Source organism: Pelophylax lessonae, assembly GCF_965119305.1.
Source record: "Pelophylax lessonae genome assembly, chromosome: 12".
Classification (NCBI taxonomy): Eukaryota; Metazoa; Chordata; class Amphibia; order Anura; family Ranidae; genus Pelophylax; species Pelophylax lessonae.
This window is the reverse complement of record NC_138779.1, coordinates 91,779,910-91,800,624: the sequence shown is the minus strand read 5'-3', so window position 1 is coordinate 91,800,624 and position 20,715 is coordinate 91,779,910. Positions and strand designations below refer to the sequence as shown.

The 20,715-nt window shown below is 46.5% G+C and overlaps 1 protein-coding gene across 1 annotated transcript in view; it reads right to left on the bottom strand.

The window, feature by feature from the left end:
• The window catches only part of SDF4 (stromal cell derived factor 4), a 133,365-nt gene that overhangs the window by 73,851 nt on the left and 38,799 nt on the right, over window positions 1-20,715 (bottom strand). The window contains exon 2 of the mRNA XM_082274059.1: window positions 16,788-17,122. Coding sequence (XP_082130185.1) covers window positions 16,788-17,092 — 305 coding nt within the window. The 5' untranslated portion in view covers window positions 17,093-17,122. The remainder of the gene's footprint in view (window positions 1-16,787; window positions 17,123-20,715) is intronic.

The following is a 20,715-nucleotide window of genomic DNA, read 5'->3' as shown; positions in this document are numbered from 1 at the left end:
ATAGAAGAGTGTGGCGGTGTCAAGAGACGTATCTCAAACGTACTGTAGTCGCTGAACCAATAGATCCGCTAGCTTCACATATGCGAGAGGCTAAAGTCCAGGCTTGACAGAGAAACTAGATCTATTCGGTTAGCGTCTGGGATAACAGGGCCGCAGCCAAGCCAGGCCAGAGTGCATACCCTGCGATGGCAAACATAAGGCTGGCCACCGCCTTGCAGTCCTTAAAAGGAGGGAGAGTCCTCCCTGAGATCACCTGAGCCTTGTGCAGCCAAGATATAGGAGGGTCCACCACCAGAGGAGAGGTCCCTTCTTCAAAGAAAAAAGTCTCCTCACAGGGGTAACATACCGCAAAGCGCCTAGGGAGAATAAACGGGACACCTCAGACGACTCCAGTCCATATTTTAGCCGTGAGAGCAGCAACTAAAGCCGACCCTGGTGTGACTACAGCAGCAGAGGACCCACCCTCTTCACCTGAAGCTGATGAAGCAGCATCGGGATCAACATTCAGAAACCAGCCTGGAGCCCCACCTCTCGGGTGGGTGGATTTCTGTTGTCCAACTGACAGGCAACCACAGCAGCTCAGCCAAGATGAGAGGAGGGACCCGAAAATGCGTCGCTCAGTCCCCTACCTACAGTGCCTTCTACACCACCACTGAGAGCTGTAGAACATAGGAACAGTGGAAAGGACAAGTTCCACCTACCTTCCCTAACAGCAGAAACCTGGTACCAGGAATTCCTGTGTGAGGCCCCAAGCTCCAACAGGAGCATAAACACATACAGAGGGAAGTCCTGGAATCCCCAGTTATAATCCGGTCACTGAGCAACCCTAGCTCTCACTAGGAGGAATATAAAATGCTCCTATAGAGCTACCGCCAGCAGGGCACCCAGAAACAGTGCTGGCCTGGACCACACAAAGATGGCCCCCACCGGCTGACTCATCACTAGAGGCAGAAGAGGAGGAGAACCCAAGGCAACAGGCTGGCAACTAGCCCACCAGAGGCAGTGCCAGCCTCCCAGAGAAGGGTAAGGAACGCCCACAACAAAAATGGTGGGCAGCGCAGGCCGCAAAGCCCAGGCCTAAATTTTTACCCACGGGACACCCAGGCAAGTGAGAGAACCCAGTGTAGTAAAACCTGCCTACACCCGCCTCTGCCCTTGTTAGAGCAGCCACATGCCCTGCCAGACAGCAGCCCAGACTTCCCAAGCTCGTGGCTGGGAGGCACACCCGTAACGTGTCCCGCAACTCCCCACCCATGGCAACCAAAGAGGGAGGGGGTCAGATGGAAGGAACCCCACCCAAAATGCCAAAAGTACACAGGTTCTGCAAGCCAGATTGCAGGCAGGCGAGCCCCCAGAATTTGTTAAAAAAATAAATAAAATCAACAAAAATGGGATGTAAATTTAAAAAGTCAGATTTTTTTTTTTTCAAGCCTGGTGAAAAGCATTGGTTTTTAATGGTCAAAAAGCAATCACTCTACTATATGGCAGCTGATATTTGTAAACATCCCATCACTGTTAAAACACAAACTAAAAGCAAAAACAAACTAAAAAAAAAAAAAATCTAGGAAGTAAAAACCACAAAGTAAAAATACAATCTCTTTGTGAAATCATACTTTCAATGCAGATAAAATACACAAACTAAAAAAAAAAAAAAAAAAACAAGTAAACATTGGAGTGTAAAAACCACAATTCTTTTCACACTCTGTGCAATGCGACCACTGTAGGAAACCACACCTAGCATGTATGACCCCCTCTTTCCTAACACATAGCAGCCCCCACAGACACCGTGAGGAAACCCAATATGAGAACGTAAAGAGGACACCCACCTAAGATGTCTGAGGTTTCTGCTATTGAAGACACTTTGTGTTTACAAACCAGACACTTCCCTCTTTTGTCCACTAACAAGCTGGTCAAATGAAGCAAACAAGCAAAAAGGAAAAGTCTTCATCAGATGTGTAGCAGCCCTTGCTACACCATTGAAAAGCAATCTGCAGGGAGTTGCTTTCCAGAGGGTGGATGACAGGCAGCTTGGAGGAAATAGGTTGCTTCGCAACCTCCTGTTTAAACCCTTAGGAGGCTGAACCAGCATGCTAAAACCATGTGCATTGTTTGCAGCTGTAGGGCAAGTTGTGCTGCAGCCCTATTACCTTGAATGGGTCAAGTTAAGTAGCAGTGCTGCCCGCCGAACATGACAAGGAGTTTCATTATTTTCATCGACATGTGTACAGCCCTGAATGGCTGCTTGCTGTCACTACCCTCGGCTAAAGATTTTTCAAACAAAATAAATCTAAAGCCAGCCAGTTCAGCAAGGACTTTGTGTATTTTAATCCATGTATGGGCACTTAGTCCCTACAGAAGTCGATCTACCGACTTCTGTACAACTGCTCTGTTGGATTTTCACCACTTGATCAGCGCTGTAGGCTATAGCCTGCAACACTGATCAGTGTATTCTGAGAGTAGGGGGAAGTCTTCCCACTAGCAGAATACAATAGCTTAGCAGGGAGGATTCCTCCATCCACATCAACTGTGTGGATGGGAAACTCATCTATGGGCTACCTAATAGATTTCTAATCATCGTGGATGGAGGCATCTCCCCTGCTTTGCAGCCCGCATGGACACAGGAGTCTTGCCTGGATGGAGGAATCTCCTCTGCTGCCTATTTAGGATCACATAGCTGTGAAGACAGGCATAATCACCATATTAAGGCTGGGTTCACACTAGCTGTGGCTAACAGCAGGGGGTCCAGTGCATCCCTGTTCACCGTTTTAGGTGCAAATTAGAGCCAAATTTTTGGCTGAATTCAGACCTGAAATGAAGCCAAAAGACACACAGGACCCCCCTGCAATGCGGACTGCAGCTGCCCGGATTTGTGTGAACCAGCTCCATTGAGAGAGTCACACTCTCCTGTCATGCGATGGTCTGCTGGATTTATAACAGCAGACCGATGTTCTCTCCTCACGTGGAGTGACCGCCGGCTCCATGAATCAGCTTCCCCCGCTAGCTAATGGAGGCACGCACGTCCCTCCGGTGGCATGTGCGTGCCCCCCAGGAGCACTCAGCCGAACCAGCCTGCCATAGGCATGTGCGCGCCCTCCAGGAGCGCTCAGCCGAACCAGCCTGCCACAGTATATCTGTGGCGGGCAGTCAGCGTAGTTAAAAGTCAGCAGCTACAATTTTTGTAATAAACACAAAATGGCTGGAACTCCGCTTTAAGAAGATAGTATTGCAAACTGAAAAGAATTGGCTGATCCATCTTCCTTCAATCCTGATGGCTGAGGGTCGGCAGTGAAAGGTACATCATTAACCCCATATCAGTTAATGACGTCCATCAGATCCAATACTTGGTAGCCTTTTGAGGGAGAGTGCTGAAATGGCCACATTTCTGGTCCAGCTGCAAGAACAAGTTTAAGCCGACCATAGACAGTTTGAATCTTGGCTGGTTCAGCAGAAACAAGCCAAGATTCAAACCATGTATAGTGAGGCTGAATGTACCAAAATTGATCAATCAACTTGGGTACAACCAGCCTGACAGATTTTACATGCGATTATCGCTAGCGACTGTTTTAAGTTGCTAACAATCACTGTGTTCCCCCGCCGCAGGCGTCATTCACATATTTTTTTCAGCCGTCTGCTGTTCAGCTGCTTGATTGTTCTTACAGGCCGCCGCCCTCTGGTGCTTCTACCGGCTCACCGATTGCTCGGGCAAGCTGGAGAAGGAATCCGCCGGCAGCAGAAGTTCACCATATTGAATACAAAGAACTAGATGGCCCCCGGTGGCTCAAGGAGGCCCGGGCGGAACATTATGACATCACGTCCAGCCTGGCAGTTGTAAATACTGCTGTGATCTTGGCTGGAAAGCGGAGATCTTTTTTTTTTTTTTTTTTATTTCAGGCTTTCCTGCCTGGAGGAGAGATCAGAGGTCTTTTTGACCCCAGATCTCTCCATAAAGAGGACCTGTCATGCACTATTTCTATTACAAGGGATGTTTACATTCCTTGTAAAAAGAACAAAAGTGATAAAAAAAAAAAAATTTAAAAAAAGGGAAAGTGTAAAATAATAAATAAAACACAAAAAAATTGAAAGTGCCCCCACACGCAAAAGTGAACGCATACTTACGTTGCACCCACATATGTAAACGGCGTTCAATCCACACATATGAGGTATAGCCGCAAACGTTATAGCGAGTGCAACAATTCTAGCCCAAGACCTCCTCTGTAACTCTAAACAGGTAACCTGTAAAACATTTTTTACAGCGTTGCCTATGGAGATTTTTAAGTACTGAAGTTTGCCACCATTCCAAGAGTGTGCACAATTTTGAAGCATGACATGTAAGGTATCTATTTACTCGGCATAATAGCTTTCACGTTATACAAAAATAATGGGCTAACTTTAGGGTTTTGTTTTTTTTTTTTTAATTCATGAAACTTTTTCTTAAAAAAAAAAAAAAAAAAAAAACACGTTTGAAAAATAGCTGCGCAAATATCGTGTGACATAAAAAGTTGGAACGGACCTTCATTTTATTCCCTAGGGTCTCTGCTAAAAAAAAAAAAAAATATATAGAATTTTTGGTGGTTCTGAGTAATTTTCTAGAAAAAAAAAAAGATGATTTTTACATGTAGGAGCAGAGTGCCAGAATTGGCCGGTATGAAAGTGGTTAATATAGGACTTTGGACTGACTTCTGCATTCACTTCTCAATTTGTATTGGTCAAGAAAAAAAAAAAAAGAAGAAGGATGGGGAGGGGGGGGGGGGGAGTGGATAAGTTCCCATATTTTCCCCCTTTTCACACGAAATACAAACTACTGCAGTTCAGTTCAGCAAAAATCACCTAGCTCAGCAAAGTCTGCAAATACCGTAACAGAGATCTACAAGTGCGTGGGCATATATTCTGCACCTCTCAGAACCACAACGTTCAGTCAGGTTTCAGGTTATCAAGCTGTTTCAATCAGACAGGTTTAGTTTCTTGTAAAAGTACGTGAAGAGGCATTGCTTCCAACAAGAGCAGCCAATGAGCACTCTCTTACCGAAGACGTGGGCCCCAATTTCTCAGAATCTGGTATCTGCTCTACAGCAATGGTGAGCAGCTAAATGTGATCACTTATTTTGCAGAGATAGGGGATTTACCCAATACCCTTCACAAAGAATATCACCCTGCCATGCATATATAGTATAAAGCATAGCTGCAGCCAAACTGCTGACTACACAAAAGTTAAGTGTTTTGGTTACGAAATATTTCAAATTCTGCAGGTAAACAAAAGGATTTTGCACCGCCCCAAAGAGGGCCTGTAAGCAGACTGGGGACAGTCACACGTTGGAAGGAAAGAACCCTTCCGGAGGGCGAGCACGAAACTCGATCTTGTATCCAGATTGCATGACTTTGTGGACTCACTTGTCATGTGCCAGGGAAGTCCATGGGTCCAGGAACCAGCGAAGACGTCCCCCCACCCCAGATACAGGTGAAGGCACACCTTCATGCTGAAGGAGCCTAGTGGAGAAGCCCATTCTCGAATTGCCAGACCAAGTTCACATGGATCAATCAGAGGCCCTGAAAGGCTTCGATCCCTTGTCAGTGGATCCTGAGGGACGAAAAAAAACTTCTTATGAGCCGAAAAGGAGGGTCCACTTCTGTGACGAGGGTCCTTGCCCCTAGAAGCCTGTGGAAAAAAAAAAAAAAAAAAAAAAAAAAAAGGTACTCTTCCCCCCCTGTGAGACCCTTATGGATGTCATCCAGGGTAGCTCCGAACAGGAAAGAAGAGCCAGGGTGTTTTTTTTTTTCCTGGTCCGCTGACCAGCATTTTAGCCAGGGATCACTGCTGAAACAGAGAGCCGAGCCACTAGGGGAGCCGCATCCAAAGATGCAGCACAGATAAACTGCAGCTCCAGGTCCAGCAGCTCAGCAACGGCAGGTGGGAGCCGTTCTCCCCCCAGGTCACAACGCAAAAGCTTAGCCCACTCAATCAGAGTTTGCGACACCAGGGCAATGGTGAGGACTGGCCTCAATGCTGAGCCAGCCTTGGTGAACATTAGGGCTGAAACAACTAATCGATTAATCGATTATAATCGTTAACTAATCGATTATGAAAATAGTTGTCAACTATTTTCGTAATCGATTAATTGTCAGCCGATTAGTTGTCCTTCATACAGAATGCATTATTTGTTTACATATCAGAAAATACAGTGCAACACACATACAGTAAACCATCCATACATGTCAGTAGATGACAGAGAACTTGTGAATGTGTGAGGAGCAATGCCTCATGGGAAATGTAGTCCTGGGCAAGAGAAGGAACCAAGTGATTCTAAAGGCAGAGGTTTTTATAACCTTTCAATAGGGACACTCTATACAGTACTATACTTTGCTGCTTCCTATAGGGGCACTTTGAAGGCAGAAGGGGCTGGAAGTGCCATGGGGGGGGGGGGGGGGGGCAGAAGAGGAGAATCAGTGCTGCTCTGTGAAAAATCATTACACAGAGAGGATAAGTATGACAAGATTGTTGTTAAAAAGAAAAGAATCCAACGTTTACAATCAATGTAAGGGCTCTGTGTTGGGAAGATGAGCATCTGAACCCAGAGAAGGTGGAGGCCGATAGACTAGAGGTGATATAAGGCATTACAAGTAAAAGTTTATTAGTATTGTGCATTATACTGTATTTAAAATTATTATATCCATGAAAAAAAAAAAAAAGTCTCAGCTTTTAGTACTACTTTAATATATAAATGTTATTTTCCCCCCTCCACCCTTCATATACCTTCATGTCTGACTCCCAGTTAAAATATCCTGCATATCCGACTTCTGGGCATATTTTTTTTATATACATACACATGAAAAAAAAAAGCATGCTGCTGCTACTAAAGGTCTTCTGCTTGCCATACATGTATTGGATTTTTGGACAAAAATATTTGCATCTATATTTGTTCAAAAATGATTTGTATATTTGTTGAATGGACGAGTGTTGTTTGAAAATTCCACTTGCTTTTAACAATAAATTTTAAAATGAATAAAACTTCTGAGCAAAAACCACACACACTATTTGAAGATTTGTTTGATCGAGAAGTTTTCTATTCTGCTCCTTCAAATTTTCCTGTCACTGTGGTTGACACCGGACACCAATATACACTAATGGTTAGAAAAATCGGATGAATGTTTTTAAAAATTTTATAAAAAAAAATTAGTTTGTGTATTACCAGCATAAGTGACAGCAGGCACAGGGAGCTTGTATCAAACTACCTGCCTATTAATAAGGGAGTCTATCATGATTATATACAAATCCGGTCTGAAAATTTGCAAAACAGTGTTTTAGGTCTTTTAAAAATATTGATCTCGGGAGTCTGATATGTACCACATTTAAACCTCTAATAATACGTATATCTGTTTCAGAGTTTATTAAATATCCAACTATATAGCTGGATAGTTATATTTACCACTACATATAGATATTCAAGATTATTAACTAAATTATACACTTTTTTTTTTTTTTTTTTTTAGGTTTTTATCCGATTAGTCGATTAATCGAAGCAATAATCGGCCAACTAATCGTGGTAATTGTGGTTAACAGCCTCTGCCTTTTTCGTCAGCCGGGTCCTTAAAGGCCAGAGACTCTTCAACTGGAATCATGGATGATTTATTTAACCTGGAAACCAGAGGGTCCATCACCAGTAGAACAGACCGCTTTATAAAAAACACTCTTCATATGGGTATTGCCTAGCAAACCACTTAGGGACCCCAAGGGGAAGCTTCGGTCATCCACAATTTCTTGACAATTCTGTCAAAAAGGCAGTTTATGAGTGCCAAGGGAACCTGCGCCCCCATCGCAGTTGTGTCCCCAATTCTTAGAGGCTCACACACAAATACATATAAGTGCATCCACTTGCGCCTTTCCGTGCGTGGTTGCAGACGTGGAGGAATTATCCTCACTATCTGAGTATTCAGGGCACGTAGTTGCAAAGCCAGTAGAAAGACTCACGTACGCCGAGCATGGAGGTAGGCTCTGACCATCACCTACAGCACATCTGTGGTCTTTGACAGCTTTCCGTAATATTGCATATATTGAATATTATGTGTGGCCCTTTGGTGATGTCAGGGGACCACACTAAGGCCTGTCATTCAGACCCCCTATAGCAAACTGACTACCACTGCTATACAGGTAATACTGTTGACTAGTTCTATGCCCCTTAGCTTGCTTTTTTTTTTTGGATTCGGCTTACACAGTTCAGGTACTCTTTCATGAAAAGTGGAACACAGAGTGGAAACTCCTTTGTAAGGGCCACCACAACTGGATGGAGCTGGATACTTCGGCAGAAACATCCAGATCATGTTATACAATTCATCTTGCTGGTATCATTTCAAATCTGAAATACTGTACCTATTCTGAGAGGCCTGTTACTTTACTGCGCCAACAAAAACATGTGATTTAGACCATCACACACGTCTACCCTTGGAGCTGAGATATTAAAGTAAAACTCTCAAAGGTGCCTTTATTTACTTTCAGAAGGAAGTCTGGTATGAGGGCAAATACACTCACAGGCCACATCAATAGGTACACCTTGGTAGTGCCAGGTTGGACCCCCTGTTGCTTTCAGAACTGCCTTAATTCAGCTGCACGTCCATGATGTGAATCTCCCGTTCCACCACATCTCAAAGGTGCTCTATTGGATTGAGATCTGGTGACTGTGGTGGCCACTGGAGTGCAGTGAGCTCAGTGTCATGTTCAGGAAACCAGTTTTGAGATGATTTGAGCTTTGTGACATGGTGCGTTATCCTGCTGGAAGTAGCCATCAGAAGATGGGTACACTGTAGTCATTAAGGGATTGACATGGTCAGCAATAATACTCAGGTAGGCCATGGCGTATAAACGATGCTAAATTAGAAATAAAAAAATATCTCCCACACCATTACACCGCCACCACCAGCCTGAACCATTGATACAAGGCAGGATGGATCCATGCTTTCATGTTGTTCATGCCAAATTCTGACCCTACCATCTGAAATCGAGACTCAAACCAGGCGGGGTGGGAGCTACCTCCGTCAATGGACTCAGAGAATGGATTTTACGGTAAGTAAAAAATTCCATTTTCTCTTTCGTCCACCGACGGACGTAGCTGCTGCGGAAGGGACATCCAAAAGCAGTAACCAATGATGTGTGGAGAAAGGACAAACTTAAAAGAATGCAATTCCCACAGCTAACATAGCCAACTATATAACATGGAGCCCAACAAGCAACAACTGGGGCTCAATTGTAACAAAACCATAAAGGAGAAGGAAAAGGAAAAGTAGCTCCTTAAAAGGGGGCCTGCAAAACCTTGCGGCCAAAGGACGCATCCGAGGATGCTAACACATCCACTCTGTAAAACTTGTTGAACGTATGTACAGACGACCAAGTGGCCGCCTTGCAAACCTGCATCACTGACGCCTGGTGGTGGAAAGCCCAAGAGGCACTCAACGCCCGCGTAGAGTGAGCCGTGTCAAGGAAAGGAGGAACCTTGCCCTTAAGAGAATACGCCTTCACCATTGTCTGTCTGATCCATCGAGAGATGGTCGCTGCAGACGCAGCCTGACCCTTACGGGGTCCATTCGTATTCACAAACAGTCCGACTTACGAAAGGACTCAGTAGTCTCCAGATACACCCATATCGCCCGAACCACATCCAAGCAATGCAAGGCAATTTCCTTAGGATGAAGGTTTCAGACAGAGTGAAGGAAGCACTATGTCTTCGTTCAGATGGAAGTCTGAAACCACGGATTAGGCCGTAACACTACCTTATCCCTGTGTATTACCAGATAAGGAGAGCGGCAAGATAGTGCCGATAGTTCAGAAACCCTGCGCGCAGAGGTGATAGCCACCAAAAAGGCAACTTTCTGTGACAAGGCGAGCAAGGAAATGTGTATTATGTTCTCGAAAGGAGATTTCTGAAGAACAGATAGAACCAAATTAAGGTCCCAAGGAGGACGTTGGAAGTACACAGCCAAGGTCGAGATCTGACACTTAAGAGTGCCCAACACCAAACGTTGGTCAACCCCTTTCTGTAGAAAGGTCAGGATCCTCCTGATAGCAAAGGAAGCAGCTTCAGCGATTCACACCAAGCAATGTATGCTTTCCACGTACGATGATAAATCTTCAGAGAAGTGGACTTCCTAGCCTTGAGTAAGGTAGGGATTAGGGCTGCACGATATTGAGAAAAAAAAAAAAAATCACATTGCGATATTTCTTTCCCCAACGATATATATTGCAATATTATTTTGCGGCGGATCCTCTTCGTTGCGCATTTTTAGTAGTGATAAATGTTGGCTGTGACTGAGCGGTGAGCGACGTGAGCAGCGGCACAGCAAACCAATGACGTGTGACTGTGCAGGCACGCGGAACGTGCAGCCTTCTGACCATACAGGGTTAATGTTAATGTAGGGCAGTACTGCAGCCATCTGATTGTAGCATACAGGGTTAATGTTACTGTAGGGAAGTAGTGCAGCCTTCTGATTGTACCATACAGGGTTAATGTTACTGTAGGGAAGTAGTGCAGCCTTCTGGTTGTACCATACAGGCCAGGGTTAATGTTAATGTAGGGAACTGGGAAGTATCACAGCAGGTTAAGAAGACAGTGTGATGGAAGGCAGAGAAGTCAGGACTCAGTGAGTAGAAGAACACAGCCTGACATCCGTCCCCTGACATGTTCAGTCTGCCCTGGAGCTAGTTCTCCTGACTGAGCGGTGAGCGTCATGAGATGCGGCACAGCCAACCAATCACGTCGTGAGCAGCGGCACAGCGAACCAATCACATGTGACTGTGCCGCCACGCGGTCACAGCGTGATTGGTTCGCTGTGCCGCTGCTCACGGCATGCTGCTCACCGCTCAGTCAGGAGAACTAGCTGCAGGGCAGACTTCTACTCACTGTGAGTCCCGACTTCTCTGCCTTCCACACTGTCTTCCATCGCATGTTCCGGCGATGTGACTATCGCCCACGCTCACAGCACGATGTCAATGTGAAAATTGAATATCGTTCAGCCCTAGTAGGGATCACAAAATTGGACAGACCCCTGTCCTTTAACACCTTGCTCTCAACAGCCAAGCAGTTAAAGCCAGCGACTGTAAAGCAGGATGGAAGATCGGACCCCAAGATAGAAGATCTTCCTGCAGAGGAAGTGTCCATGGACCTGCGACCTTCAGCAGAATCACGTCGGCATACCAGGATCTCTGGGGCCAAATGGGAGCCACCAGAATTACCGGGATCCCCTCCAACTCAACCCCTGCGTAGCAGGCGAGATAAAAGTTTCAGAGGAGGGAACGCATAAATTAGCCCGTACTGACTCCAGGGAGCCACCAGGGCGTCTACTGCCTCGGCCAGAGGATCTCTGGACCGAGCCACAAACTTTGAAACTTTCCTGTTTTGTCTGGAGGCGAACAGGTCCACATCCGGGGTCCCCCTCCTAAGACCAGGAAGCTAAAACTGAAGATGCAATGGTGAGGTCAGGGGTAATAACCTAGGGACCCCGCCCCCTTGGGCGTGTCAAAGCCTTTGGCTCTACCTGGTCACTCCTAGTGGGAGGAGCTTATTACCCATCCATCTATGATTTAATGCAGTAGCTATGGCCGTCGGTGGACGAAAGAGAAATCCTTTTATTGAAGCTTCATATGACAAGTGGTTGACAGATGGAGCAGGGGTCAAAGAGGTAGAAATGTTTCGCACAAATGCTAGCGCTTAGTCATTACCAGTAACGTTCATTACAAGTACTGGTAATGACTAAACACTAACATTTGCGCAAAACGCATCTAACTCTCTGTCCCCTGCTCCATCTGTCCATATGAAGCTTAAATAAAAGGATTTTTTGAAGTATAGCCTTCCGGAGTTATTTCCTTAGGATATACAGCCGCTCACTGAATATTTTCCTATCAGTCCAACCTGTCTGGCACCAACAATCATACCATGTTCAAAGTCATTTAAATGCCCTTTTCTTCCCCATTCTGATGCTTGGTTTCAACTTCATAAAGTCGTCTTTACCATGTCTAGATGCCTAAAAGCATTGGGTTGCTGCAATGTGATTGGCTGATTAGCAATTTGTCTTAACAAGCAATTGAACAGGTGTACCTAATAAATGATATAGGGTCGGGATTAAAAGATCCATTTCAGTGTTTGCAGAGAGCACCAAGCTTTGCAGTGGAATAAGTCCTTACAAGAGCCCGCAACTTACTAGCTGACCTAAATGCACGGTTTATTGAGCAACTATGTGGCAAATGAGGTTTAATGTGGAAGGAAGGAAGGAAGGAAGGAAGGAAGGAAGGAAGGAAGGAAGGAAGGAAGGAAGGAAGGAAGGAAGGAAGGAAGGAAGGAAGGAAGGAAGGAAGGAAGGAAGGAAGGAAGGAAGGAAGGAAGGAAGGAAAGAAAGAAAGAAAGAAAGAAAGAAAGAAAGAAAGAAAGAAAGAGATGGAGGAGCTCAGCTATGAGGAAAGATTAGAGGAACTGAATTTATTCTCTCTCTTGAAAAGAGGAGATTAAGGGGGGATATGAACAACATGTATAAATAAGGGGTCCATATTGTGAACTTGGTGTTGAGTTAACTTTTAGGTCAAGGGGGCACTCGTTACGCCTAGATTAAAACAGATTTCGTCTCCAAATACTGAAAGGTTTCTTCACTGTACAAGCTGTGAAAATGTGGAATAGACTCCCTCCAGAGGTGGTTCTGGCTAGCTCACTAGATTGCTTTAAAAAAGGCCTGGATTCTTTCCTAGGTGTACATAACATAAAAGGGTACTAATAATTATAGGAAAAGTTGATCCAGGGAATATCCGATTGCCACTCGGAGGATCAGGAAGGAATACTTTTCCCCTGCTGTAGCAAATTGGATCATGCTTTACTGGGGTTTATCGCCTTCCTCTGTATCAACTGCGGGTATAGGATTGCGATTGTGTACATGGGCCTGTATGGTGGGGTTTCCTTTCGTTTTTTTTTTTATTGGTTGAGCCAGATGGGCTATCTGATGAAACGTGTCCGGATGAAGGGACCCCTGGTCCAATGCCTGCTGACTTAGAAAATGCTGCCTGTCAGTTTTCCACTCCTGGAAGGTAAAGTGGAGAGGGCCAGAATGAAGCGTTCTGCCCACCAAGGAATGCCAGCTACTTCCAGGTACTGTCAATACACTTTGTTCCTCCCTGGTGATTGACATGAGCCACCGCCGTAGCATTGTCTGACTAAATCCGCACCGGAAGCCCCGGAGGAGATTCGTCCAATGATCCAGGCACAGCCTGATCGCCCAAAGTTCCAAGACATTGATCGGTAGTCTGGACTCCTCCAGTGTTCAACAACCCTGCTCAATCCCAGGACACCTCCCCACCCAGACAGACTGGCATTCGTGGTGACCACTGTCCAATACAAGGGAGAAAGGATTTGCCCTGCCGAAGACCCGGAAAGCGAAGCTTCCAGACCAGAGACCCACTGGTTTCCCGGCTCATCCGGATCCGATTGCTTAGAGACTTTGTACACTTGCCCCATTTTACCAGGATCTCCTTTTGAAGGGACCTCATATGGAACTGTGCAAACGGGACCATCTTGAAGGTAGATACCAGCAGGCCAAGCACCTGCAAGCAAGTCTGAAGTAAGGAAGGAAGGAAAGAAGGAAGGAAGGAAGGACCATCTGCTGGCCAACAGGAGATGAATTGCAGCATGCAACTTCTGGAGTCTGTCCAGAGGAAGGAACACTCTGCCTAGAGCAGAATACAGAGTCAGACCCAGATAATCCAATTTCCTGGATGGAATCAGAGCGGACTTCTGGTAATTTAGAAGCCAACTGAACTCCTTTAGGGTCTGTATGGTGATCTCCACGTCATCCATCAAGGCAGTAGAGGACTCCGCTTGCAAGTGGAGGTCGTCCAGATAGCCCAGTACCGCAATCCCCCGCTGACGTAGCAACACCAAAACCAGGGCAAGGATAATGTTCTTCTACCACACCAAAAAAAAAAAAAAAAAAAGAGAAAGTGCTGTTTTTGTGCACACATTGGAATGTGCAGGTAAGCATCCTTGATGTCGATAGAGGCAAAAAAATCCCCCTGATGTAGGGATGCCACCGCCGTGCAAATGGACTCCATTCTGAACTTCTGTCCCCGCACAAGCAGTTCAGGGCCTTGAGGTCCAGAATCAGACATACCTTGCCCTCCTTCTTTGGGACCGTGAACCGGTTTGATAGCGTAACTGGGACAATCACACCCTGAAGCAGGTCTTGCACCGCTCCAAAGAGAGCTTGCAATCGGTCCGGGGACAGACGCACATTGGAGGGCAAGAACCCTTCCGAAAAGGACAAGAATGAAACCATCTTGTAAATAGTATCACTCCGTGGACCCACTTGTTTACCAAGGAGGTCCACAGGTCCAGAAACCAGCAAATGCATCCCCCCACCCCAGGCATGGGTGAGGGCGCACCTTCATGCTGAAAGGAGCCTTGTCCGCGCTCTTGGCTTTCCAGACCAGGGCCACATGGAACCTCCTAAGACTTGAAAGGCTTTTAAACCTTGTCAGTGGACCCTAAAGGATGAAAAAAATGGTTTGTGAGTCGAGAAAAATGTTTCACGTCTGCGACGAGGTTCTGTCTCCTTCCCAGACTGTGGAAGAAAAGTACTCCCTCCCTACCCCCAGTGAGACTCCTAATGAGGTCATCCAGGGTAGCCCCAAAACAGATTATCACCTTGGATGGGGAAAATCAGCCAGAGCTTTTTAAGAAGTCTGGTCCGGCACCAACACTCAAGCCACAATACACACTTAAGCACCACTGCTGAAACAGCTAGCTTAGACATCAGGGGAGCCGCACTCAAATAGGCATCACAGACAAACTGCAGCCCCTAGACCAACTGGTCCGCCAACTCAAGCAGGGAATCTGCTCACCCTCTAGGTCACTGCGCAAAAGTGTAGCCCACTCAGGTGTTTGCGACACCAGGGCAATGACCAGGACTGGCCTCAGCGCTGACCCAGAAATAGTGAACATATTGCGGGCCACAGACTCCGTAAGCCGGATCTTAAATCCGGATCATATTGCGTGGCCGCAGACCCAGCAGGGTGGGTCATGTCTGCGGTAGCCAGTCAGATTCAGGATCTGATAAGACAGAAAAGGCAGGGGAAGGCGATGGGATGCTTTTTGCTAGCCCACCGCCCAAAAGCCACCTCCAAACGGGAAAGAAAGGTCTCCAGGACCACCGTCAGTGCACCCATGGAGGGCTAGGACCCCTAGGGACCTGCAGCCTCTGAATGGGGGTCCAGTGGGGAAAAGTGCTCCCAAGACTCCATAAGTAACGAGGGGGATACCCACAAAAAGTGTCTAGCACCGCTTTGGGACACCCCCACCGTGTCAGTTGCCCCTCCGGGTCACCAGCAAGCAGAGCACCCCACAACCTGCACAAGAGAGCAGAAGGGACCCCACCAGACTCACCCCTCCACCAGAGTAGCACTGGTTGTCACCAGAAAGCACTGCTCCACGTGAGGCATCCAAGGGGAAGGAAAAGAAGCCAGGAGTCAACACCAGGGGAAAGGTGGGAGCCCTGGCTTTTACACAGCAAGGAGAGTGGGGACCAGGCATAGGACCCCCAGTAACAACCAGTGCCCTCCCCCCAGCCGAGAAACCCAGCTGCCTCCCCCTTACTGGTACAGTGCAGCACACCAGCCCCATTCACTATCTCAACCCACCATGATATCCCAGATAGAGGGGGGTACCAGATGGCCCACAGGGACCACCAAAAACCAAGGGGGGCCTGAGGGGAAACCACAGGTCTGACCATCCCAGGAAGGGGCCCGCATCCACCCCAAAACCCTCCAGGGGGAGAGGGTGGATAGCTACTCACCATACCAGGAACCACTGCAGACAGAACCTCCTTGCCATCAAAATGGGGGGGGGGGGGGGCAGTTGACCAGGAGGAACGCTCAGGACGAGACCCGATCGTATGCGACCTCCCGAGGCATTTAACTCGCAGGCAAGCCCCAGTCCAGTGGGGCTTTGTCGCGACCGACCTAGTGCGGAACTGTGGTCTGCACGCGCTCGCTGGCAGACTGGGGTGACCACTGGATCTAGATTATCCAGCCTGTCGCCCAGTCTAGCAGTTGATTGTAGCTCTTGCAGGAAAAAAAAAAAAAGACAATTAAAAAGGAAAAAATTGCCAGGACCAGAGATCCCGGCAGGGAACTAGGTCCTTACTCATAACAAGGCAGAAAAAAACTGGAGACCTTTAGCAGAGAGGGGGGAGTATACCACCAGGGACTGCCCATAGGCATTGCCAAGTCTTTTTTCTGCCTAGTGTCCTACTCTTGTAGGGGGCGATATAACCCTACGGTTCTAAATAATGAGGAAGCTGTGTCCATCAATGAACAAAAGAAAAAAGGACATACATTTTATTTGGGTACACTGACGCAGGATGACGCCATTTGTTGGTATCGCAAAAAAATGGCCTGGTCAGCAATGAAGGAAATCTTCCAGGGGTCAAGTGGCTAAATTTGACTAAACTTTCCACACGTCATCAGTGTGCGGCCTGATTCTTTGGACTTATGTGCAGCCGACTGCTGAGCGTTTGCACCTGGCTGCACCATGAATATATGTAACTTCAGTAGTTTGCAGCTGTGACCAAATGTATAGACTGTCTAACAGTCACATTGTGCTCCATCACATTAAACTGAATGCGAACTTGTATGGTTCCTAACTTAAGGGAATTGTGCCACCTTTCAGCTTTTTCAGACATTGCACAGCAAAAAATAAATTTCCTATAAACATACAAATCTACTGATCTGTGAGCGCATTGCCTGACTCGCGTTGTGATCAGTTACTTACTTGGAAAAGATAGCTGCTAGTTTCTTCCTATTCCTGCTTGGCTCAGAGTCTTCATTAAAGTCGTCTGTGCCCAGGAACACCTCTTGATGGAAATCCTTGTTCAAATGGCCATCCATTTCCATCTTTACCCCGTTCAGGTGGTCGGGGGGCAGTATCTCATTCTCGTTTTTGTTGTCCAGGGGTTTCTCCTTCAAGGACGAATTGTTTGCAGGCCTGGCGTAGACATCCATGAGGAGGAACACAAAGAGAAGGGACAGATAGAGGGAGCCCAAGCTGAACATGAAGGCCTGCTTAGATACCATCATTCCCGGCAATATGGAGGAGTAGATTTGTACCTGCAAAATAGGGAACAGAAAATTCTTACATAAAACAGAAACTTTTCAAGGGTTAGTTCACTTTGAGAAAAAAAAAAAAATGTATAGCTTCACCCTCCCCACCTCCTTGGGCAATGAGCAGTCAGTGCCAGCATAGCTGGTGTAGCTGTCTGGGGAATTGAAATCCTTGCTTCTTTTCCTTCTTTCTGAAGAGCTTTTGGGGTGGATCAGAGTGATTCTCTGTACCAACGCTGACCAATCAAAATCATTCTTATACATCCCAGAAGCCCTGCAGAATGAAGGGGAAGAGTGGGGATTTCAAATCCCCAGACTGCTACACTGGCTGCATGGGCACTGACAGCTCATCACCCACTGTGATAAATACAGTGTGTGGGGGGGAGTAGGGCGATGTAGAGTGTTAGTTCACATTTTCATTTTTTTTTTTTTTTCCCCTAAAAAAAAAAAAAGGTAAACTTTAACCACTTCAGCTCCGGAAGGTTTTACCCCCTCAATGACCAGGCCCTTTTTTGCGATTCGATCACCTCTGCGGTTTTTAGATTTTGCGCTATAAACAAAAAAAAGAGCGCCAATTTAAAAAAAAAAAAAAAAAATGTTTACTTTCTGCTATAAAACATTCCCAATAAAAACATTTTAAAAATCTAATTTTTTTCTCATCAGTTTAGGTCAATTTGTATTCTACTACATATTTTTGGTAAAAGAAAAAAAATAAATAAATAAATCCCAAAAAGCGTATATTAATTGGATTGCGCAAAAGTTATAGCCTTTACAAACTATGGGATAGATTTTTGGCCTTTTTTAGTAATAGCAGCGATCAGCGATTTTTAAAATCGGGACTGCGACATTGCAGCGGACAGATCTGACACTAAGTGGCTCTTTTTGGGGACCAGTGACATGAACACAGTAATCAGTGCTAAATAATATGCGCGGTTACTGTATAAATGACACTGGCAGAGGGAATGGGTTAATACTGGGGGTGATCAAGGGGTTAAGTGTGAGCCTAATTGTGCTAACTGTGGGGGAGGGGGAAGGCTCTGTGAAAGGCACAGAGATTGGTGTTTCAGCTTAGCTGACACACACGTTCTCAAGGTGCCTGTCTGACAGGAGAGCCGTCTGCCTTGTTTACATAGGCAGGCGGCTCTCCTGTCAGTTTCCTCGAAGATTGCGGTAGGCCGGCGGCGATTGAGCCCGCTCCTCCCACGGTCTGGCTCCCGCTGTGTCTAATCACAGCAAGAGACCGTGTGCACATAATCACGTAGATCCACGTGATTATGCACAGCCAAGCTGCCCTGCCGCAGTAAATCTGTGTGGGGTGGTTGGCAAGTGGTTAAGTGGCTAAAACTGAGCTAAGTTCTTTAATCAGACTCACCCGTCCGTCTGATACATTTTGAAATGGTCGCAGCAGACGCGGCCGATCCTTTCCAAGGTCCATCCGTGAGGACAAATAGGGAGTCTGATTTCCTAAACGACTTGGTTGCCGCAAGGTAAACCCTGACCGCCCAAACCACATTCAGAGAATGCAAGGCAATTTTCTTAGAATGTTTAGGCTTAGGACAGAGAGAAGGCAACACAATGTCTTCATTCAGATGGAAACCAGAAACAACCTTAGGAAGGAACGACTGACAAGGGCGAAGCACCACTTCATCTTTGTGAACCACCAGATGAGGTGGACAAGACAATGCCGCCAGCTCCGACACCCTGCGTGCAGAAGTATTAGCCACCGAGGCCATCTTCTGGGACAAAAGTTAGCAGAAGAATCTCGCAAATATTTTCAAAAGGCGGTTTCTGGAGAGCCGACGGAGGTAACATAGATCGCACTGGGGGGAGCCAAATGGCGAACCCCCTGAATAAAGGTGCGAACCAAAGACTGCATAGCCAAAGGACGTTGAAAGAAAACCACCAAGGCAGAAACATGAACCTTGATGGTACCCAAGGCCAGACGCTGCTCAACATCTCGTTGGAGGAATGATGAAATCCGAGCCACCAAAAAGGAGTGGGGGTTAACCCCAAGCAACTCACACCACACAATGTACGTCTTCCAAACACGATGGCAAGTCTTCCTAGGAGGTAAATTTTCTAGCTTTCAACAGCGTGGGAATAACCCATTCAGAAAACCCTCTATCCTTCAGCACCTGCCTTAGCCAAGCCGTTAAAGCCAGTGACTGTAAAGCAGGATGGAAGATTGGCCCAGTTCCAATAGATCTTCTGAGAGGAAGTCTCCAAGGAGCATCAGCGGCCAACCGTATCAGGTCTGCATACCAAGACCGGCATAGCCGAATGAATGAATCCCATGAGTAAGTCGTAATGACGAAACACGTCGGGACATAGGCTGCACGGCAACAAGGATTATACACACAGGTCAGACGCCTAACCGGAAGAGACGCTGCGATCCCTGGACAGACGGGCGGTGTGTTGGAGACTGCTTGCGGGTGGTTCTCCGCTACCTTGATTTGTCATCTAGTATTGAGGGATTACTTAAGGCGTATTTTTATATTGGAACATGTGAGTGGAACTTTTTTATTTCATTAATAAAGATTTATGACTGCGGTATTACGCTATGGCTTTTTACACTTTTTGTTTCACATATGGATGTTTACCAAGCTGCTGCTGACCCAGGGAAAGTTAGCGATACAGCCCCTGTATTGGTGTGCTGGACACACGTTATATTGCCAGATTTCTGGTAAGTGTACTACCTTAAGGGAGTGGTGGCACTTTCTCACGTGGTGTGGTGGATGGAAATCATATCAAGCATTCTTTGGATTGGATCACATTTTTTTTAACTCTTTTGAACGGTTTTATCTTTTTAGTCTAAACCTCAGCAACACGGGGTATTTATGCGCCACATTCCGTTCTCATTCCTGGGAGTTGGACTATTCTTAGGTTTTTATTATTTTTAATGCTGGCTTGCATTAGTGCATTTTATATTGTTTAATTGATCAGAGTGTCATTTGCCCTGGTTCTGTGTCACATGTCGAGGCGCCGTGGTAGGATTCATCTATAGGGGCTGAGTTTGGATGTTCCTATTTTTTTTTAATCTCCTTTAAAAGGGAAGGTCAGTCAAGGCCTTTTTAGAAGTCTGGTCCGCAGACCAGTATTTGAGTCAATAGACACGCCGAAGGACCACTGCTGAAACAGAGAGCTGAGCCACTAGGGGAGTCACATCCAAAGAGACATCACAGATAAACCGCAACCCCTGGACCAGCTAGTCTGCCAGCTCAGCAAAATCAGGGCTGAGCTACTCCCCCTCTAGGTCACGGCGCTAAAGCCTAGCCCATTCAGTCAGAGTCTACGACACCAGGGCAATGGTGAATATCAGCCTTGGTGCCGAACCAGCCAGGGTGTACATATTGCGGGCCACAGCCTCTGCCTTCCTGTCAGCTGGTTTCTTAAAGGCCGGGGACTCTTCAACCGGAATCTTGGTTGCCTTGTTTAATCTGGAAACTGGAGGGTCCATCACCAGTGGAACAGTCCACTTCTTAAGAAGGGACTTCTCATATGGATGGAAAACGGCACAGGTAGGAAAGGGGGGGGGGCCCGGGCAGGAGCCCCCACCAGGTACAGCCCCCCCACAGCTGATCACCCGGACACGGGCCCGA